The sequence below is a fragment of the Eutrigla gurnardus genome, assembly GCF_963514095.1.
Source record: "Eutrigla gurnardus genome assembly, chromosome: 20".
Classification (NCBI taxonomy): Eukaryota; Metazoa; Chordata; class Actinopteri; order Perciformes; family Triglidae; genus Eutrigla; species Eutrigla gurnardus.
This window is the reverse complement of record NC_139931.1, coordinates 12,778,569-12,802,799: the sequence shown is the minus strand read 5'-3', so window position 1 is coordinate 12,802,799 and position 24,231 is coordinate 12,778,569. Positions and strand designations below refer to the sequence as shown.

Below are 24,231 nucleotides of genomic sequence, written 5' to 3'. Positions count from 1 at the left end.
CCTATACAGTCAAGCTGTTTCTCTTTATTTCAGACTGTTGTGAAAGGTAAACAAAATAAGCCCAACCTGTTACCACTTTATTTTTCACAAAGAAACGTCTTTAAAATAGAATAGATACAACAGCATTTACTTGTGAATCAAACTGACACAGTTGGAGTTGATGAGAAAAATAGTGTTAAATTAGCAAAATAAAAATCCGATATGTTGTGACTTCTAAAATGCACTTGTGGTAGTAATGCTCACACACACCTTCACAATATTTCAGTGTCAAAAAAAAAATCTCTTTTCCAGCTCCTACTGTTTGGTTTGAGCCATGATTCATCTAATCACTAGAATCCCTTTTCAGCATTAGTGTACATTTCCTCTCAATTATGGCAACAGGAAGCAACTTAAGACAGAGAATTAGTCCCCATGGTCACTGAGCAACACTGTCTATGAAAACAACAAGCTTCATCCCCAGACGTCCTGCTCCAACACGTCCTCCTCACGCCACAGTCCTCACTGTCACTTCGCAGCGGAGCAATCCTCCTATTAGAGCGGTTTCAGGAAATGAATTCCTCCTTAATAACCAGGACTAGACATCTTCCTCCTGTCCAGAGGGTTAGTCCAATTTGCCATTTTTTCAAAACAACACAAATATGTAAACAGCTTAGAAAATATTCACACACAAGAAAAAAATACTAAATTCAAAGCATTTCTTTCCACGGCGCAGTGTTTCTTTTTTCCTCACTCCTCTGCAGTGCAAAAATGAATATACAAGAATAAAAGCAACAACAAAAAAACAATAAATAGACTTCCTCTGTTATATATATTTCTGTGTTTATGAATAGATATAGTGATGGGTCTCTACATGAGCACACAGCTCTTGGCCCGGTCCTTCCTCAGGGCCGGGGCCTCGTCAATTTCATCAGTCCGACCAGGCAGGGGTGGCAGGGGGAGCTGTGACACTCGCTTCAGGCCTCTGCGGGAACTACTGCGCTTGAGCTGCGGCTTGTGCGGCCGCTGCACGGATGCCACCGTGGTGACGTGGAACACGTCCCGAACGCTGTTCTCTGAAACCTTGGATGTGCACTCTACGTAGGCCACCGCCCCCATCTGTCGAGCTATCGTGCTGCCCTGGAACATGGAGACGGACAATCAGCAAGCAAGCAAACTTAATTTACGTCACATTTTTCAACATACAAGAAATAGAATCCCAGCTTGTAACATCTTCACAACACATTTCTGTTGCACCTTTTCTCCTCTGTGGTTTTCCATCTCTTTTCCTAAAGTATTCCTGACCGTGATGTGTTCTCTCTTCCGTCCGTTATTGTAGCTTGGCTATAAGCAGGCATTACATCTCAACAGTGGAAGACTAAATGAAAGAGGCAGCAGATCCGAGACAAATGTGTCGATCTGAACCGCTGATCGAATGTCAATGATCTAAACATGTCTGGAAACAAATGAAGCTCCTCCATTGGAGGCATTAATAATGTAGATGTTCTGACTCCTCGGTCATCTCGGTGAGAGAACGGGAACAGAGCCCACTGGTCCGTTGTGGACATGTTCTATGCAGCTATTTAGAGAAAAGAGACGACGCACTAACATAACTTCTCCAGCACTAGTGCTCACCCCTGAGTGATGTTACAATATACCCAGGTAATTGAGACCATAAATTGTTTGCTTGAGATGAAATCAGGAACAAATTTAATTTCGGAGTCCCTCGGCCTCCCCCTTCGCTTACAGTACAGCCTTGTCTCTTGTTACATGATCAAGATTTAAACCCGCAGGATCAAGACAGGTAAAGGTTGTATCAGATGAGACGGCACTGCCTTTCCCATGACCCTAAAGTCGCATGCTTCTCCAACACAGAGAGCTTTTCATCCCCAGTGGATGTGGTTTAATTTTTATCACGGCGATGCAATGAGCCGCATATAAGACGCAATGAAGTCCTCATTAGGTGGAACAGCAGATTTAGATTAGGCTAAGGCTAAGGTAGAGATTGTCGTGACAAGCAGAGAAAGCTTGATCGAATCTCGGAGAGATTACTGCAGATATGGCTGGAGTTCACCCAGTGGTCACTCTTGCCGATGACTCCTTAGCTGTGTTGAAATTCAATTTAAGATCAACAGGATAACACAGGCTATTGGATTAGAGCACCAAAAATGTTTATTGTGCACAGCTTTGGCATCTGCTGTGTGACACACAGTAGTTGCCTCAGATGAAAATAAGAGTTAAACAATAGTTTAATGTAAGCCTTGCCTCAAATGATACCCATCTATTTTACATCAGCTCTGTGGTTTGCCACTCCATCTTTTGTTTATGTATCTGTATTTATGTTAACTATTGTTTTCAGTTGCTGTTTTTATTTTTTGTTTTTGGAGGCTGCGTGCTTTTAGCCTCCGGCGAGCTCTCGGAGGAAAAAAAGGCTCCTTTGTTCTGAAAGCTTTTGTGTGGTTTTGAAAAAGCCCCTCCACTGTTGGTATGTTCAACAGAGGAGAGCACAAAATGAACATGCTGAAAGCTGATTAAAATTCACAGATTTACAGAACAGTTTATCATCCCCATCCCCTTGGCTTAGAGGTCATGGCAGAATGCGATAAAAGGGCTCACTCATTCATCAATGTCCCTTTTTTTTTTACTATTCATCCTGCATTTTGAAAATCCCTAAAACTGCATGAATGTTTCATTTCAGGGAAAACGTGTCCCTTGACATAAACCCGCCTCGCCATAAGCAACCTTGCATTGCCTGTCAGCAAATTTTGGTCAAAACGCCAACCCTAGCAACCTTTCCCAAAGGGTTTTTACACTGCTCTTATTCTGCGGTGCTTGATTGTGTTGCGTGAGTCCCCTTTCACACTCCTTTCCTTTGGGACTTCACCAGAGAGGCAATGCCGAAATGTAAAAATTGTATATAATCAACCCCCCCCAACTGTTGTTGCTTGCAAGTCTGCCTTTCTTCCCCCAAGGCACCTTCCAAGTCCCTCTTTCATTTCTCATCCCACCTCTTTCTCCTCACATATCCATCATCTGCTTGTTCTCACCTGCTCGTGGGTGACGGGGATGAGGCGCTGCTTGGAGAGCTCCCTCAGGGTGCCGACGTCTGTCCTCATGTCCAGTTTACAGCCCACCAGCACCACTTTTGCATTAGGACAAAACTCCTGCGTTTCCCCTTGCCACTGTTGAGACATGAACCAACAGAGAGAGAGAGAGAGACGGAAATGCATTTCTTATTGTGCCAAAAACAAGAGTACAGCTGCCTTTACTGACTGTTGAGCCACTGAGATACAGTGATGACCTTTGGCTTCTGAGACGGTGAATACCTGAGCTCGAAGGAGATTAATGCTCTCTTGGTCAAAGACACAACATTCAGCTGGAGTGAAAGAAAAATAGTAAAGTGTCTTTTTGAATCAGCTCATATCAACATTAATTGTTTCAGCACCAATGTTTTATTTTCACAAATATACCTCATCTACTCATTTAGTCATGTAGTCACCTTCTCAAACACCAGAAAACCTTTGATGTTTGATGTTTAAGAAATATTTCAGACAAAAGTGAAGGAAAATTTGCTGTGGTTCTGTTTTATATCATTGTAAGTTGAATATGTTTGTGTTTCTGACTGTTGATTGGTCAAAACATTGTGATTTTCACTGTTGTTGTTTTATAGACTTAACAACAAATCGGTTAATTACCGAAAACTATTAATTACTGAAATATAAAACATAAATGTATCTATGAATCGTAAAGATAGGGCTTCAACTAATATTGTATTCTCAATTAACCACCTAATTGTTTGGTCAATACGTTGTCAGAAAGCAATTAAAAATGCATGCCATTTCTTTCTGAAACACAAGGTGACATCTTCACATTGCTGGTTTCTCTGATCACTTCAAGATCCAGTCACATTGAATTTGCTTTTACATAAGACAAAGACAAACAAAAATCCTCACAAATTATGTTTAATTCACTGTCAAACAAGCAATCGATTAATTGGCCAATCAATTCAGCTCAAAGTAAAAGCATTCTCAAATAATATAACAACTTCATTCATGTCATCTTGGTTCAGGTTTCTGTAATACCTGACGTGTCTACTTTCCTCTCTTGAACCCTGTCAAGTGGAAAAGGTTAATCAGTCTTTCTTCTAAAATCGCCCTAGGATTAAATGTCACTTCTAAAACTCACCTGAACCAGCACAGTCTCTCCTCCCTGCAGGGTAATACACGACAGCCCTGAAATTTCCGTCATGCTGTGTTCAAGATATCAGGATATCCATTCATCCTTCACGTTGAAAACAGCCTTTGACCTTTCAAGGCCGCCTCTATTCTGCCAAAAACACCCAATCAAAAGCTTTGATTGTTTAACCCTCTCTCCTCCCCCAGCTGTCATCCAGAAACCTCGGTGACCCGCTTATTTCTAGAGGTCAAGAGTCTAATTTGGGATGGTGATTTTGCAACAGGCTTTCCATGTGCCCCTGAGTTTCAGAGATTACCAGGGAGACAGCTAGGGGTCAAGGGTCATGGCAACCCCCTGCCAAGGGATTCATGGGAAAACCAAAAGCTTGACGGCAGCTCTGCTTCCCCCTGTTGACAGAGAGTACTGAGGCTTGTAAGATATTGTGAGTTAAAAAAAAAAAGGTCTCTCGTGTTAGATCTACAAAGTCTGCAGGGGTATTTTAGCAACTCCCCTCAGACCACTAAACACGTCAACAGGCCAGCCGTGGGAACCGCCTTTGGCCCACAAGGAGGCAAATACACACACATGGCTTCAAGATGAGAGACTACTCAAAGTCACGGGTCTATTTTACATGACACACATGCACACAAACAAACCCATTAAGTTGGGTGTCTCTACATATACAATAGGTATTGCCACCGGCTGTAAAAACACATTCATGACCACAGTCCTGACCAGCCAGTATCGCCCCATCTCAACTCCAGCATCACATCATCTGAACCATAGACCTCCTTACTAATGTTAAGTGTCACCATCTGGCTAACTGTTCAGCATAAGACTTACAATTTTAAATACCTACAGAAGGGCAATTTTAGTGCTCTTGAACAGGCTCTGCAACAGCTCGATATGGCTGCTGTGGCTAATTTGCGTATGTGATATTCCTCTGGAACCCACCTGGGTGCAAAGCCTCGACTCTCATTCTTCACGCTGACCTTCCATTCCTTAGAGGGATGAGGGTCAAGTATCCATGGATGTTTTAATGAGATAAAGGAACAAATGCTCTAACCTCTGCACTGATTTGCTTCATTGTTGGGGCATGAAAATGCAAGCTGCTGCTGCTGAGTGGGTACAAGATGCTGATTTTTTCTAGCAAGTTCTCTAGTGTCACCAGGACACCAGATACTGAATTATTATACAAAGTGTTGAGAGGAGATTAAATAAATAACACTGACCTTCTTAATGACACTATCTAACGTCTCCGGGCGGCTGATGTCGAAACAGACGAGAACTGCATCCGAGTCGGGATACGCCAGCGGCCTCACGTTGTCGTAATAAGAGGAACCTGTGGACACACAATAACAAGTGGCATAAGATCATTGTGTCTTGAAGTGTTCTCTGTGTGCTTGTTTTTAACCTAAACTATATATTTGAATCCCACAAGGTTCTTCATCCCAACCATATGGCTTACCCTGTCAAATCCAACGTACTGCATATCTCAGGAAGGTGATCTAAAGGCCAATAATACATGGATTGCCCATCTGTGACATAAACATGCTGTGGCTTTAGTGCACTCTGCAGATGCAAATGAGTCTCGAGCTTGACAGTTGTGTGTACATATTAGAGTATCTTTGTCTCTTGAGCTTCCACACATCTGTGGCCTCCCTTTATCTTTGTGAGGAATGTTGAGGGGACACACACACACACACACACACACACACGCACGCACACACACGTGAATTATAGTGAGTCGAGGACCAGAGGACATGTGCACACAATCCATAATCATCTTGAAACAACAGTGAATGCCAGCACAAAGGCCAAACTAAAGGTTGAACCCCTTAATTTTGTCGACTCATCGCTCTTTCTGTCTCTCTTTGGAAATGGTCCTTGTTTTAAAACCGAGCATGTCTCTCTGACTATATGAGATTTACATGCGCTTGCACGCTTCTCCCCACTCTCTTTTCACTTTTTGTACCTTGATCAAATTTGAAGGTGGCCTGGTGCCTCTCTGCTTTCAGTTACACGGGCCCTACTCTCTTCCAGCTCTCATTAGGAGTCTTGTAAAAATATCTGGGCTTTTTCTTTTTGGAGCTGTGGCTGTGGGCACCCTCCCTTCTGGCTTCCCTACCCTTGGGAATTGGTTTGGAACTGAACTTTTACAGTTAGATAGCAACAACACCCAGGCTACATAAACGTAGTGTCATAAAAACTACCAAGTTTTGGGGACAAATCACCACATTTTACACTTCCAACTGGCAGAAATCTGCATAACTCTGTGAATCCCATACTGTGATTGAATGTAACTTTGGTATATAAAACTACACAAATATTACATTTAATCACTTATGCTCACACAAACTGTGTATGATAATTATAGATGATCTTTATAAAGTGCTTGCTGTTGTTGTGCTTCATACCAGATGTGAAATAATAGGCCGCCAGCGTGTCAAAGAGCTGCGTGCCTTTGTCTACTGCCTGCTTTAGCTTCACTATGTTCTCTTTGTTAATTATGGAACGACAATAGATGCATGCGACCCATAGCCCCAGTTATTCAGCTGGCCGTCCCATGATGACCTGCTCCTTCCTCGCTCAACACAATGCAACAGCCTGCACATTAAAGATTGATGCCTTTTGTGCCTCCAAGTGAGAGGAGTTTTGTTTACATTGTGTTTCTCACCAAAATGCACTTTGCTATCAAGGGCTAACAAGTATTCTGAATGCTTATCCAATCTTATAAGGCTTTTGAAGAAGAAAAAAACATTTTGAAACATGCATCGTTTATGTTTGCTTGCAGTCTCTCCTTTTATTGTAGCATTCCACTGTCGATATGTCTCTGCCATCAGCAAAGATATACTGTCACACCCCTGTACATAACACCTAAATCATGGATAAGTGGATACCTGGCATTATGTGATGCTCTATAATGCCTCCGGGCATTATAGAGCATGTGACTCTGCACACATGAGGGACAGGAAAATAGTATACTGACACAGCCCTTTGCCAATATTTCATTTGTATTGGCCCTAATGGCGTCAATTACGGTGACAAAAAATTGGCCGAGATATAAATATTTGCATTGTTTTGACAGCAGATATTTGTAATAATTGGTTATGGGGACATGTGTCTGTGTACATTGCATGACTTGCAATGTCAAGTGTAACAAACACAATTGCAGCACTGTTCCTGGGGGCTGGGTGCAAGGCAATCGGTGTGAAATCATACAGGGACCACAGCGACTCTTGTGGTGAAAAATCCCACAAGGCAAAAGCCTGAAGGCAGTTTTGCTGAATCTTTAATACAAGCACATTTGACAAGCCTGTTTCTCCACCTATAAACAAACATATTTTCATATTTTCGGTGTAATATAGAAGAAAGAAGGGAAAAAATAATTTTAGTCCATGCCTTCACAGTAAATTATCAGGAATTCACAACCCCTTCCTCATCTTACTAACACAAGATTGCTACTGTTTTGTACCGCTGAGCGAGCAGGATTTGTGCATGTGTGTGCACGCACGCACACACACTCACAGACACACAAATCCCAATCACACAGCCGCCAAGTCGAACAGGCAGCAATGCACACATTGTACGACAGCGAGCTCTGATTGGTAGTGGTCACACATGAGGTGCTGTAGCTGCTGAAGCTGGTCTTTAGTATGTATCACAGTGCAGCAGACCTGTACTGAGGTTAGAGCTGAAGAAGAAAAGAGCATGTGGGGGTGGAGAGGGGACCGAAAAGATTTAATGACTTTGACGCTGCAGCGAGGGCAAGGTGCAGAAGCATGAGATGATGAGAGAAGCAACCGGGGAATCGGAATACAGATGAAGGGAAAGAAATGTCAGGTGGAGAAAAGTTGAGACAATGGTCGCTGTTTGACTTAAGTTGTAATTAGAGGCTGGAACGAGGCCATTGGGATCAATTTTTCAATCCCGAAGATCAAAATGATTGGCAGGTCACGGTCACGACATGCCTCATCACAGCGCAGCAATTCTGGGCTCTTCTGCCCTGAGCGACAGGGAAGCTACCTCAGCACTTCTGCAAAGTCAGAAAAAGTCCTCTGAGGGAGAGGAGAGGGGAACGAGTACTGTGTTTAAAACGAGACGAGCACGTACAAATAAAAGCCAATCACCATAACCTAGGGCCCTATGATTTCCACGATGTGGAAAACGTAAACTTCATCACGGAATTACACGGAATCAACTGTAAAACGTGGAATTTCATGGAATTTGTCATAATCTGGATACAATTGATAAAAATCTATGTTTTCTCTAACATTATAAGCGTTTGTCACCACACCTAAGCTGAAAGAAAACAAATACTGTTTTAGTGTAATTAACAGGCACACTGCTTCATCCAGCATCTCTCTTCTGTCTGACAGAGGAACCGCTCAGAAATGAACTGATTCACAACTGAAAGTGTATCATCTCTGAATGATGAGGAATCAGAATAAGAACAAGTAGAATGTTTCTTCAGTAAATTTCTTAATTTTGATTCATCAACCACATGATTAGACACCATTTGATGGAGAAAAAAAACACAAACTTTAGAAAAATGGAGTTCATAGGGCCCTACCAGAACGATCAAGAACACAAGGAGGGGAAAAGATTTTTCTCCTCTTTGTAAAATATATCGCCTCCACCGCCTGAAAGGCACTTGTACCCCTTCCAGCAAAGAGACATGACCAGAGATAAAAGAGGACGTTGCTGGGGAGGAGAGGAGGAGAGGGGTGTGCAGCCGGTGTTTGGGTAGGTAATGAAAGAACTGGACTCGTCCGGACAGATCAAATAAAGAGGTATGAGAGCTCTTGGTAGGCTATTGGTGGAGCTGGCCTGTGCCCATTCACTGTGAGGTGGAACAAAAGGTCAATTGAATTTCAGACAGCGCAGGATGAGATGGATGGAGCAGAAGGGTGCGGGAGGGGACTACAGCCTGGCAGGAACCACTAAAACCATCACGCCTTTCAAGGAGTGGGACTCTGCCACGTCGTGCCAAGGACAGGAATAAAACACCCCTCACAACACCTCCGGGAGCATTAGCATTAGCCGGATTTAGCCACGGCAATCTCCCAGGGTGAAAAGTGGGTTTCTGTTTTGATTTCCACAGGGCTAATTAGCGGTAAGCCACGCCGCAGCATCACCGACGAGGCTTCACTGAGCATAGGTGACAGAGGTGAGAGGAAAGCGTTCGTCACCAGCCGTCAGTCGCGCTTCATCAAAGGCCAGAAATATCCCACCGGGAGTTCAGTTGGACAGGAACTTAGTGGAGCGCTAATTTACAGTAATAGTCTGGGGTTTGTGGTATGACTTAATTTATGCCTCCTGTCCCCCCGACACACCGAGTCCCCTGTAGGGACACTGCCTGAAACATGACAGCTCTCTATCTGTTCACTCAAAGCCTCCTCTGATAGAATTTCCATTTTTACGAGGACAAACGATGAAATAAACTGAACAATAACACCCAAAATGATGCAAATTGAGAGAGAGGTTCTTCAGGAAACTGAAATTCAGGGTGCATCAACATTCAACAAAGCCTTCCAGTCTTCAGTGCATCACTTTGTACCATCACAGCGGGAATTTTCCTTTTCTCTCTCTGTTTGTGTCATGCTCATTGCAGACACAGCTAAAAAGCAAGCCATTATAAGTGAGGGGGGGAAAGAATAGTCTTTTGCCTCAAGGCTCTGATGTGTTCATGCACATATGGCAGGGAGTCAACAGCAACTAACAGCTTCATTAGGCCACATAGAAAAACACCCAGCACAGAGACAAAGGCAGGGTATGAGGAAACAAAACACCCTCTTAAATGTTGCCAAATAAACGAATACAGTTAGTATGATGGAGTAAGCCGCGCCCTTAGAAACACAACACATTCAGCACCACATACCATGCGTCTTTTTCTTCTCCTGCTGCTGTTTTTCACTTGAAATTCACCTTCAAAGCACAGGCAAAACATTTCAAGTTGGGGTGGCTGAGTATCGTAGCAACCCGGAGGGATGCAAATGGCTTCATTGTGAGGCCCTGAAAGGCAGAAAGGAGGAAGAGGGCAGGAGCGTGGAGGAGATCGTGGAGGCTCATGACTCCGGTGCATTGATCGTTGGAGGTGACTAAAAGGAGGAGGTTTTTTTCTGTGTTGTGAACTGTTGTGGTTTCTCCTCAATCAGGGTTCACACTCAATCAGAGATTAAAAATAAAAGACCATGAAGAGGTGGAGTGACTTTGACCCAGTGCACCAATCTTTTCTTTTGTGAATGTCCAGAATCCATTACAGTCTACCTCATATGGTGTCACCGACCTTATTTCCATGGCACAAATTGTGAACTCACTCCACATGCAGTGTTTCCCGCAGGATTTTTTTCAGCAGCGGTGGTCCCCGAACCCTCTAGGGGGGTCCGGGGGCATGCCCCCCCGGCCGAAATTTTTTTGTACCCTTTACATTGGAATGCATGAATCTGGTGCACTTTGAGAGGAGAATATGCACTTAAATCCTATTCAAACAGTCCTGTGTATTACTGTAGATGGGATTATTGGTGTTGTAACTTTGCCTTTTGTGTCTTCATTTACAGATTTTTATATTTTTGTATAGTAATATTTAACAAAAAATGCCACAACGCAAATATAATTTGCACAATTTATTTACAGATTTTTGCCTAATGCTTAAACACTAAACATGGTTGCTATGCCCAAAGCATAACTGTTTTTTACATAAGACACTTTGTTCAAAAATGAAATCTCCTGCAACAATGGGCAAAACACATCTTTTTAAATTATAAACCTAACTAAAATTTGAAAAGAACACAGACTCACACACATGAAAAATAAAAAATAAAGCTAATTGAATACCAATCAGTGTGAGCCTTAGCACTACAAATAGACCTCAGGTGAGCTCAGCTCCTTTGTGAGACAGTGAGAGTCAGGGGAAGAGGACAAGAGAGCGACACTGGTGGTCATGTAGCGACACATTTTAGCAACTTACTTTCTCTCTCTCTCTCTCTGTCTGTCTCTCTCTCTCTCTGTCTGTCTCACTCTTTCCTTCTTTCTTCGATCTTCCGCTTCACTCGCTACTGCTAGAATCAATGTAACTTTGCAACCGTGTAGGGTAGCCTACTGCCAACAACTGCCACACTCGCTGTGTATTTTTCTTCTTTGATGTTGGTTACGTGACGATGTGCCGCGTGCTGCGCAATTGACGTTACGCGCTGTACATTTTCTAAAAGGAGCTACGTAAAAAATCCTTTAAAAAAAAATATATATATTTTTTTTTTTTTTTTTAAAGGATTTTTTTTGCAGCGGCGGAGAAAATTCAGCGGCGGCGGCGCGCCGCTGCTGTGTGAACGTGGGGGAAACACTGCGCATGGAATATATCAGCCTGGAAGATTGGCATGAAACTAGTGCTCGTATAAGAAGGGACAAAAATATGAAACTCAAAATTCCAACTTTGGTCAGTGTTACATTTGATTTGCAATATCACATTACAATAATGTGACAAATATTAATGTCGACTTTTTTTGTCGAAGATTGAGAGTCACAGTGGCAGGAAAGAATCTCAGCAGAAGACAGGGCAGTATTGACACCTTGATAAGATAAAGATGTTCTTCTTGGCATCATTGGCTTAATATGGATTTCAATATTTGCATTTCTTATTGCGATTAACTTCCAAAGACCACCACTAGGTCTGAAATATTGAACCTCAGAGGTGATATCGCAATATTCAGATTACACAATCACATGTGAAATGTTTGGCATATTCTGTGCAATATGTAGAAGCAACACTGGGGAGCTTGAGGCAGTGAATCTGTGAGCCAAAAATCAAGTGAATCAAACTATTATAAAAGCCTGTAATGAAGCAACTTCGGCTGGCCTGCATTCTGGACCGGGGCTTTTATCTTTGGTTGATCATGCACTCTGACATAGGCTTTAATGTGTACATACCACACACGCACATAGATAAAGCTGTTGATCTGTAATGGAGATGGCTTTGTCAAGTTTTCAAATCCATTAGCACACAGCCTGGACAGTGGAGGTGACACTGGGTTAAATGGCCATTAACCTCCCATGTCTGCAGCCTTCACACAGGGGATATTGATCAAAGCTCCCCGTGCTTTCCCTGTGGAGGAAGTGCAGGCTTTGAAGGGCGTCGAGCACCTTGCACAGATCTGCTCTGAGCACTGCTGCTGGGGTAGTTAATGCCTGTGTCTGTCGTCCATACGCAGGTTGAAAAGCAGGGCCGGCCACGGCGCTGACAGCAGAGGCAAGGGGACGGAGCAGCATTACTGTCTGTCTCCCGCTCACCCTAGGGGCATGGAGATGCAGGAGTGTGTCCGTGTTCAGTTTCTCCTCTTTTTGAATCACAGACACACTCCGTCTCTTTCCACCGGAAAGCCAACTTTGAATCTCATCTCCTGTTGTTTGATCTCTGTGTCTTGTCTCGGGCTTCGGTTCATGCTGCGCTTTAGTCTTAAAGATCGCTTTTGCTTCTTTTATCGCTCGCTTCTTCTGTCAATGTATACACACCCCACCTACCTCTCCTCCAAAACAACAAAACACCAATCGTGTCTCTTTGATTTCCCCCTTTGAACTGAGACATGAGTTGAGATGCGGCGTGGCAGTTTACATCGCTGCACCCCCTCTGATTCCTTGAAGGTGTTCACGTGTTTAGATGTTACAATACAAACACTTCCCAGTTTGTGTTTGTGTGAGGAAGAAGCTGGCAGTGTACAGGGAGCGCACTGCTGTCTTTCTGTGTTTTGTCTCTCTCTCTCACACCCCCAAATAACAGAGTTAGAAAAACAGACAAGAGCCAGTCAAAGCACACCAGATGCCGACTTGAAGATTATTTGTTCTTTGCACAACCTCATTTACTGCTCAGTGTTGGATCCAGCTAGTTCTGCTATCCCTAAGACAAGTCTTCTTGCTGTATTTCATTTTGCCTAGTTGCTCAACTTCAGAAGATGTCAGACAGGGAAGATGTTTTTTTTTTAAAAGAGAGGAGGCTCGTTGGAATATCCAGCTTTAGTCTGTAAACGTTGATTAGATCGCCACCCTGGAGAGCCACTGCTTTACAGGGACAACCAGATTATGGAGGCCTTGCTCACCAATCATTGACTGTATTATAATAATAATACATTTGAACACAATTATTTATCACTTACACGGGCAAAAGTAGTTCTCGAGAAACCTGCAAGCAGCAATACTGAAGGGCAAGCAATTGTCAGAACAGGCAATGCAATAGTCAACTCTCACTCAACTAAAGTTTAAAACTGATGCACGTTCGTCTAACAATGTAATGCCGGTGGTTCTCTGCAACTCAACGGTGCAATCATGCGATCATCATGTAATAATGTTTGGTGTTTACTGCCAACATTAGACACCCACTCTTCAATACTTTGACCTATATTGGTGATTGCCACGGCACAATGAATTCTGCTCTGAAAGGCTCCCAGCCCTCCTCAAAAGAATATCATCAGTCCACGTCTCCTCCCATTCCTTTTCACCTGTAAATCAGCAGACATCCCATCCTTTATTTCCACTCCTACACATCTTTCAATCTCCGGATTTTCATTAAAACTTGTAATAACACTGACAGCCGCTTCTATATCCACAGCTGTCTGTCTGATATGAAAGGAGAAGTGAAAATATTCAGACAGCAGCTACACAGGCATATGAAAGAATAACTTGGAAAATACATCCTCCGCTCCATCGACTCCACTTCCTCCAGTGCATAACCATCCAAACACATTCCTATCATGGTGCGATCTATCCCTCAGCCCATTCCGAAACCCCCCAGGGAGGCCACCAGGGAGACATGGCACTACTTCAAGTGCAATTTCACTTCCACAAAAGCAGCAGTAGCGAGACAGAGCGGGCATTGGATCTTGTTTATAAATAAAGTCATCTATAAATGATGGGATCTGTTGACTGTGTGTGAGCGGGGTGCAGGTTGGGAGCGAAGGATGTAGGTGAAAGACGGCCTCCTTCCCTATATCCCCTTACGCTCAGATGGGTTGCAGACGGATGCTGAGAGGGTTTTGCTCCCATAGACGGGGGGTGGGGGGGCACTAGCTTTGGGAGCAGCAGAACCAGTCAGTGTGGCTGTTTGAAGTGGGCTGATCAAAGCTGCCGCTGCATCGGGTTCTGTTGCACTCGGTAGAGGGAGTGGACCGGGTGAAGACCCACAGAGATCCAGTTCCCTGGGTGGGTTTCCTGTCGGCCTGGATGACTGAGGCTTTCGCTACTGCTGTTGCCTTGTTTAGTGCCAGGGTGCGTTAGTTTCTTGTTAAAATCAACACATGATCAGTGCTGGGGTATTTGCAACACTACGCCGAGTAACAAGGATGTTTGTTATGACATAGTGAATTAAAATCTACATAAATATTTATGAAGTATAACGAAATACCACTGAACACTGTGTTCACACACAAAATGAAGTGCTTTCAAATAGTTCTCATTTCTTGTGGATTGAATTATCAAGAAAGAATAATAACGAGCGGTGATGCACGGGCCCTTGCACACCTAAGGTAGGGCCTTCACGGCCCGCCATTGTGCCAAAGCACTCAAGCAAAGTATGGCAGCGTCAAACTAGCAGTTGTTAGTGTTTGTCTGTTATTCATTATAGAACAAAAAACATAAGAAGCTCCCAGCCGGTCTGGTCAAGTCCATGTACCCCTGAAGTGACTACATTAAGGATCAATAACTTCCTACTGTGTCAGTGTCATTTGCGTCCTGCCATAGATCATGTTACTTAAGGTCAATAAAGGCAGAGGTCGCACAATTAAAGCATGCTTTCTCCTTCTGTTAATACAATAGACAAAAGCACTGCATTAAATTCCCTACAGGACTACTTATATCACCATTTGTAGCTGTGTGTTACCATGTAACAACAGCGCTGCAGTGGTTTAAAAGTGTGACAGAGCGGGGCGTTAGTGTGTCTGCATCTCTTCGGACCACAGTGGGTCAAGTCCCAAGGGTGCCACCAACAAACCTTATTCACAGCAAAAAGCCTTGAAGAGCGGGTGGTGGATGGGGGTGGGAATAGCACAGATGTACACTTCTCCTTCTGTCCCCTTCCCCACTTTTCAATCTAGTAAACACTTGCTGTTCTTATAATATCCCCCCCCAAGCAGCTGGTGGGTTCTCCAGCCTATTGTCTCCCGGCTCCCACCCCAGCGCCCCTTATCAGCCCCCATTACGCCTCTGGTCAGCTGGGAAACAAAAGGAGAGGTCACAGGGTCAGAGCTGTTGGAATTCCCACACACAAACCCATTCACTCACACACATGTCTAACTGCACTTACACGTATCCACTGCACATTAACATTTGTCTGTAGTATGAATGTAATGTCTATGTATTTTATAATGTCCTTTTAAAAAGAAAAACTAAGAAACTAATATTGGCCAGAATTACCCCAACATGATATCAGATAATATTATATAATGGTCACAGTATTGTACACCCCTACTATTAATTATAATATATTTGTATATCTGACTCTTTGTATTTTAATTACCTTAAATGAATACCAACAAAACAGTTTCATATCTTTATTTTATCCTTTTATTCTCTGTCATTTATTTTATAGCTATATACTCCTCTGTTAGTAACCAGGCATAGCAGACTTCTAATCTGAGTGAATTTGGAGCTCATCAAAAGTTGCAAGTGCAGTTTTTCTTCACCAAATAAGAAAAGACCCCTCCTAGTTCTGCCCAGTTAATGTTCCTTTTCCAATAACGTATCCCTTTGATTATTCCTTTGCCACATTAACCAAGGAAAACCATTTACACCCTATCAGCAGCGTGCAGAGCAGTTCAGCATTGGACATGCTATTTAAGCAGATTATACACTCTTGCCTAGTGCTCAGCATTAAGCTGACAGTACATGGGTGCTGCGATGCGGTGAAGGAATGTATGGTGGCTCTCATCTTATAACTGTATCCATGGTGACATTTTCAAGCTCTCCTGACAGAGATAAGAGATCACAGTTGATGGGAGGCTGTCTCCTCCAGGGCCTCCGAGAAGTGCATGGTTAAATTGTTTATGGGTGGGTGGGCATGTGGGACGCTCAGGATGTTTTGTAGCATGTAAAAGTGAGCAGAACGGTGGGAACATGACTGTGTGTTGCAGGTGGCAGGCTGCCGTACTGTGTGTGTGTGTGTGTGTGTGTGTGTGTGTGTGTGTGTGTGTGTGTGTGTGTGTGTGTGTGTTTCTGAGGAGAGCAGATATTCTGCGTGGTAATTACAGCCTGTGTATTCCTGTCAGTGCAGTTGGCTGGCTTTCATGCAGCACTCCTGCCCACCCCCTGTTTAACACCGCCCCTGACTGCTGGTAACCTCAACACAGCGCTGCAGAAGATACCTTGACTAATGGGCTATCAGAGAAGGACGAGGGATACATATCTCCTCCAGAAAAGTTACTTTACAATCTCCTGCACATCACATTCTGCTGTTCTAGCTTCCTTTATTTCTTCCTTTTCTCTTAGCTACTGTAACATACGGACAGACAGCCTCTTCAGCTAGTTGCACCTCTGTGTAATAGCCATAAGAATATGATTCACGGAGCGCTGAGCTCAAGAGATGAGCACAGCTGCTTACCTGCTCAAGAACCAAGACGTCCAGCTCAGCAGCCAGGACTGTTGGCTGTCCTCAAGAGTTTCTGTCACACAAACCCACTCAGAGAGTCCGGGTGCAATGAAGTGCAGCGCTGTGCATGAGACTGTCATTATTCAAGACTTCAAGAGCTTGATTTAAAAAGAGGAAACGAAGGAGAAAGGGATGCCTGGAGTGGGGCGTAGTTCTTGTAATGCCAAAATAATTAGAGTAAATTACAATATGAAGTATGCATCTATATTTATGTAAGTGCCATTTTAGTTATATGCATTCATGTGATATGGAGTATAATGTGCAAGCTGTAAAATGCATTTTAGCCTGGACATTTAAGGCAGTGGTTGTTAAATTAAAACAATGTTCACTACATTTACATTTTTCTTCTTATTTAAAGTTTGAATGTATTTATTTGCATGTTTTAGAGAGGCTCATTATTATTATTATTATTATTATTATTATTATTATTATTATTATTATTATTATTATTATTATTATTATTATATCATAGGGGGTGATCAGTTCAAAACCAACTGAAATCCATGGCCAATTGTGGTAGTTTGTTCAATTTACAGTACAATGACACACAAGTCTTTGTGTGTGCACATCCACTTCACACAGCTCTTGCCACTTGATTTCAAATATGCAAAACAACTTTGTGGGCACCAACCATTAATTGTAATCCCTGGAATTATCAGGTGAAGGCTGCCAGAGAAGAACACAAACCTGATACCAGGGGATAAGAGTCATGGAGGAGCCAGAATATATTCTCTGTGATTTTAACTGTCAAGCTCATAAGGCCCCAGAGGACAGACCGGTCGGTACCCCCTCAGTCCAAAAATACCTTCACAGGCAGTAACTGTCTATGAGTTTGGAGACCTGGAACAAAAGCCCAAATGTGTTTCCAACCCTTCCAAATCCAACATGGCAGTCACAATTCAAACAACATTATTACTCTGTGCTCACTCAGCCACCAAATTGAAAAGGGAAACTTCCATTACATTTGTACAGTGGGTTCTTTTCACGGACACAATACAAAATGTTACACCCGACATGCCATCTCAAGCTTTAACAAGAGTCAGAGTTTATAGCCATTCTAGTGGCTCTGTGAGGCTGTACTTAGCATTTAGCTCACAGCATTGCTTTGCCTATTATTAACATGCTAACATGGTCACAATGGCAATGTTAACATGCTAATGTTCTAGGTCCTCTACTATTCATTTAATGTATAGTAGACTCTACATAGAACTTTTTTCTATGTAGAGAGTAGAAAAAGAGTAATGTCTGCCTGAGCAGAACTAGCTTCTTTGTGCTTTGTTTGTGTTTTTAGTGAATGTGAGTGGATGTGAGTGTGTCCCACTGGCTAGCGCTGCACTGCACTTATACGGCCGTTACAGCTGATAACACCGTTCATGGAAGCATAGCACAGCTCAGGTAAACACTGTTAGCTGTCAGCACTGTTGCCGTTATTTGCACTAATAGCGCTGTTGGCACTGTTATTTGAAAGCTACTCAGTCATCTCCATCATGAAGCAATTTTGTCTCAGACAGATTTTGACCTGATGGTTGTGCTAGACAAAAAAAACATTTTTATTCTATAATAATTTTCATCGATTAAGTCTCTATCAAGCGTAAATGCCAAACATTCAGTTTTCCATCTGTTTCTATTTTGTTTTTAATATATATTTCTGTTTTTACTGTTGGTCAGGGGGGAAAAACACACCTTTTTAAAGCTTCTTAAATGTGTTTTTTTACTGGGGCTTTAAATTACAGTATTTCAACAGCTTGCATTATCTTCTGTTTACTTTAAATTACTTTAAAAATGTCATGCAGTCGTTCTCCCCCAGTGTTGGGAACTGCCTTCCAGCCTGCAATGCATCATCAAAACAGGTTTCGTTTAGGCAGTTATTGCCCTGGGCTGGAAAGGCAAATACTAGGAACAACTTTCAGGGCTTGGGCTCGGTGCATACAGGAAGTCTTGTGAACAACAGTTGAAAGGATGTCATCATCCTCCCTTCTGGATGCTGACAAAAATAAACAAAAGGTATATTTACTGTCTGTGGGTAAATAAGGAGCTCTTGCCAGCGGTTTGAAACCACCTAAACACAATCCCATTCTCCAATTGCAAACTGTTCAGAGAAAAGAGAAAAAGTGTTGTTATTTAATTACGCAGTGGATATTAAGAGAGGCAAAAAAGACTAATTTTAAGAGCCCTGAACAAATGATGTTATCTCCTGTGATCAGTGTATTCGCTTAGGTCAGACAGCACTTTCTGAGCATTCTTTGGCTCCAGTGAGCCGTAGGTTTGAGGGCAAAGAGCTGCCTGTTGATTTTATTTCTGCTCTGCGTTGTGGTTGTAGTTCACTCATTCTCTATTAAAGATTAATCAAGTGGAAAGTGTTGAAGAACAGAAAGCCCACTGAACTCAGCATGTTTTTACAGGCCTCTGGATGCCCTACTGGTCCAGTGCGCTGAGAATGTGGAGTTTTAGGGGCATAAAGACACTGGGAATGTTGGAATGGGAGTCGGCATGAGAGGGAAGGGCCAGCCAGACTGTGACTCTGAGTGAGCGCTGGTGCTGGGAGTGGTGTTATACACTTGCACTGTCTTGTTATAGTCTCTCAAGTCAAAACAATCACACCTCTGACTGTGAAAAGTCAAGACAGCTTTGTCATGAGAAATGAGCCAAATAAACATTAAAAATGACTTAAAGGAATACTTCACCGGTGGAAAAATGAATCTGTATTGAAAGTGGGTTATATACTGTATGTAGTCGAAATGTAAAAAAAAAAAAAAAAAATAGAATTTGGTGCCTTCTTGACCGAAAAAAAAGGCACAGTGACTTTTTGGCGCATGTGGATGGAACACAATGCACATTTCCGCAGGCCACTCCCACTGATCTGCCCCCCTCACCAGTCCCCCGCCGGTTTGCACTCACACTTCGCCATCTCAAAGTTATCAACAAGAGAGAACAACACAGAAAACATGACTGAAACTTTACTGACAAGTAAACACTACGCCTCTGGATCGGAGCATGTGAGCACTCCGGACCGCTGGCCTGTTCTGCTACCCGCCGGCCTGTTCTGCTACCCGCCCGCAGTACACCAGTGAGCAGTCTGGTGCTGGCAGTCCGGCGCTGGCAGTCCGGCGGCGAGCTTACCGGGCCAGCGGCGAACTAACTGGGCCAGCGGTACGGTGGCGAGCTTACCAGGCCGGCGGCGAGAGGATTTTGGACAGAGTGCAAAGCGGCATTTTTAATCTAAAAGTACAAGTCCAGTTCTGCTCCCAACCCCGAGTCTGAAGTGAGGTCCCACCCTATAGGTGAGTTGAAAACATGAGGAACTGTTGAAGTGTTGTAGTCTCACCCCATCTAACCAAAGCAGCCTACGATGACGCAAAATGAAGATATTTGATATTAAATGCGATATTTTTTCAGAATAGAAATACATATTTCTCTCGGCTCTGGGGAAAATGAGGGAATGATGCAAGACCGTTCAAAAATACTACCAGGTTTCTAATGATACAAAGCTTAATGCAAATAGTATTCCATTAAACAAAGGAAGACTCAATAGAAAAGTGGCTCTGAAACTCATGCAAGTGTGATACATATTTTAGTAAAGAATCTCTTATAATTTTTATATTCAGATGAATAAATGTTTTTTTGTTCTCTGTCATTGACTGTGCGGCTCAACAGTGCGTCAGCACAGAACTGCAGTCAGTTCATGAAAGCTTTTCTATTTGTTGTCACCCCATGTCATGCAGGTCTATCTCAGGAAAATCCTCCTCTGCACAGCAAGTGATGCGTTTCGTGTTCCCAGCAGCAGCAGTGGCACTTTATTTGAAGTAAATAGAGGAAAAACTGGGAAACTGGGAAATGATAGACAACATTGCTGATCAGTACTTCAGAACTTCAACCGAAACTCGAATTTCATTTACAGAATAATAAAGATAAGAGTGAGTGACAGGAGGTTTGAATGACAAGCAAAAAACAGGAGTCATTACAGCAAGATTTCAGCACAAGAGGAAAGAAAAACAGGATTCCTGTGGATTGCCACTTGAAAGAACACTCTAGCATGACTTAACAGAAAAGAAGAGCTGCTGATTTCATGTGAGAATCAGGGCAGGCATTAGAGAGGGACGTGAGTGTACTGCTGGACTGCAGGAAGTTTGGGGAAACTTGGGCTTGTAAGAAACCACATGCACACCTCTTAGTGGGGTTTATGTCTGAAGCCAAGGCGGGCAATCTTTCCCAGGCACCCGTACCATATTGGTAAGGGGTCCCAGAAGCCATAACACCTCCGTATCTGTTCAATACTTCTTAAAATACCCATTCATTTAAGGCAGCTACACATGCACAGAGACATACAGATTTATATCTGGTAATGACCTCAATTAGATTAACACCTCACCGCTGTTCTCACCCATTCTGGAAGAACTGGAATTGATGAGACCAAACTAATCAATGGTGCAACAATGAATGCTGGGAGCAATTTGAACGGCAATGCACATCTAACTATGCTGGAGAGATGTGAACCAGAGGAGACGCAAGCTGTTTAAATAGCCATGCCTCGGATAGCGATCAATAATGCTTTGTGAATGGAGCCAGACCACAGCAGGCAGACTTCCCCAGCAATTAAAAGGGAGATAATACTTTATGTGAAGTGGCTGAAAGCTTGGTGGTCAAAAAAAAAATTGACTGATGCAAATGTCAAGTCTAAATGTAATTGTGTACAGTAGACTGCAGCCACCAGAAAGTGGCAAAGCACAATTTATTTCTTCTCAAAATAGCAGGTACTGGCACCTCGGCGATGTTAACTAGGTGGCTTGTTTTATTAAAGGAAAAATGGTCACGAAGAGCAAAAGCTCTGTTGGCATTGCTGCTCATTTGCTGAACAACTACCATGTGGGTTCATCTATTTTGGACTCCTTTTGGTTCCCTCAAATATCAGCACTGTCAAGACTGTTTGCAGAAGTTTAACGCTGAACCAAAGCTTGTCACATATTTACTTCCCCTCCATGAGAAAATCCACTGATCAGAAATAGAAATAAATTGTTAGAAATGATAGTGTGACGTTCCTTAAAGCCTGGGGACGATGAACTGCTGGTGCTGTGAGTGTACATTAAAGAAACTAAAAAAAAAACAAAGCTAGAAAACATTTTCTACAGATGAAAGCCTTCATCTTAGTGTGAGCCAATTATTTTTATTGTTTAGATCAAATATGAACAACATCTGTGTTTGCTGTGAATCAGTGAATAATGGAATGAACACACACACACACACACACACAAGCACACATGCTTACCGAACACACACACATATTTGCCCTGTGGGTTGGGCGACGTCCTGTTTGTTGTGGGGTGGGCGGCTCCTTGAGGATTAAAGACTAACACTGCCAAAGGTGTTTTAGGGTTTTAAAGACGGACAGAAGCACAACATTCTCACTATCATTAGGCTCCTACAGCCATGAGATAAGGAACTCTTCTAAGTTGTGGCCCCAAGCCACAGAGGACCCTGACCCCTGACTGACAGGCTCAAGCTGATTTACTTGCTGGGTCAAGGAAGGAAAAACAACATTCTTTGACTGACCATTTAACTTAAAAATACTCCCATAATCTCGACCGGAAGATAGTTTTAAGTTTGGGATGTTTATGGTAAAAGAAGGAATTCCCCTTGGAAAATCCCACGTTCAGTCCTATAACTGGCCGGTCATGTCACTGGTCAGATAACCGCCGTAGCTCAGAGCAGACTTTGTGCCACACGTCCAATTACATAGAAAGTCATTGACCAGACAAAGTAAGGATGATTTGTTATCAGAGTCCCATTCTCACACCTCTGGCACACCATTGCTGACATGGATTTCTTTCTGTGGCCCAACAACATTTGACACTGACGTCATCAGTTATTCTATAGCTGAATGTAAATCTTTATGTTAATTATTCTTATCAAATGTGTAATCTCAATAAAACTTCATATCAGAGGTGACTGAAAGAAGGAAACCAAACCATCAGACATCATATATTAAATTCAATTCAATTCAATTAGATTTATAGTGTCATATATATATATTCTCAGGACACTTTCCACAGAGCAGGACTAGAACGCGCTCATGATTTGATGAGCGTGTGCAGAAACCACTACATCAGTCTAACAGTTAAGGGAGTTACTGGTCCCTTCAGGCCCATCCTGTCTCAATTATCGTGCCCTATGTGTGCCCTTTTTCCTCCAAGTCCCCTGACCCTGGTCTGAGCATCGGAGGAGGCAGCCACACACCTACCCCTTTTCCACCAAGGCTTTTTGAGGGCCAGTTCGGAGCCAGTGTCTAATGTTGAACCAGTTCTTAGTACAGTGGAGAGTTTCTAGCAAAGACAACAATGATAACTAGCAGATGCACCAAGCTAAAAGGAAATACTCTAAAAACAAAATAAATCCATCTGAGGTTGGCAAGGTCGAAGCAAATTTGTGAGAGACCACTTTGGATAGTGGAGTTGCAGGCAGTCCTCCCATGGTCACAGCTATAGGGGCCACGGCGGGGCTGGGAGTGGATTTATTTTGTCAGCCTTTTAAGAGACGGTGCAGACAAAGACATGCAATTGTCTTACCTGATGTGTCCCACATATTCAGCTCTATCCGGTGCTTGTCTATCTCAAAACTTGCTGTGTAGTTTTCAAACACCGTGGGCACATAGCTCTGAAAATAAAGGATTTGCTTTAGTTATCCAATTAAGATGGACAAGATTAGCCAGTGTTTACACAGCCACAGGCTTCAGAAGAGTAGACTATTGGGAAAATACTGAAATCATGCAGCAGAAAAAATATAATAATGATAGTCCCATTTCACACCAAAGCTGGTACTGTAATCCCATTTGGGATATTTTAGAAATATGGTGATATTAAAACAGAAGAAGACAACGCCTTAAAGTTTTATGGGCAGCACTAGACGCAATAAAAGTCAATTTAGACATTACAGCACTATTACAGTGATTTTACAGGCATCCATTACAGTTCCCTCTCTACCCACACTTCCTCTCTCTCTTTCTTAATATAACATTTCTGGCAGGTGGATGTAACCTGCTGAACACGTGCTTAAGTTGAACTGTTCAGAATTACATTTTAATAGCTGCTCACTCATTTAAAAACTCCTTTATTTTTTCAAATGAAACTTGAGCCGAGACTTTTCATAAAAACCTACCTCTGGATAGCAGTCCTTGGCAAAAACGTGCAGGAGTGCCGTTTTGCCACACTGCGTGTCCCCGACCACCACAATCTTACAGCGGCTGCCTAGACTGTCCATGGTTTGTCCGTCAGAGATGTGTTGTTGACGCGCCGAAGGGTTGCATCCAGCATCCAGCATAGGAGACGCAGCAGAATAGAAGACGGGGAAGAAATGTGAGCAAATACATGCGCCGACCCGGTGCGCTTTATCCAGCTCCGTCTGCCCGACGCGCAGCTCCACCGGTCCGCAGATATAGACTCCTTGTCTGACTGGTCGGC

General features: G+C 43.0%; 1 protein-coding gene across 1 annotated transcript; it reads right to left on the bottom strand.

The window, feature by feature from the left end:
- On the bottom strand, positions 1-24,231 carry rnd2 (Rho family GTPase 2). Its single transcript, XM_084036667.1, has 5 exons — positions 23,930-24,231; positions 23,341-23,428; positions 5,385-5,494; positions 3,024-3,158; positions 1-1,116 (listed from the first exon to the last, which is right to left on the bottom strand). Exons 1-5 carry the CDS (start codon positions 24,089-24,091, stop codon positions 847-849), a joined length of 765 nt encoding a protein of 254 aa, XP_083892793.1. The 5' UTR covers positions 24,092-24,231; the 3' UTR covers positions 1-846.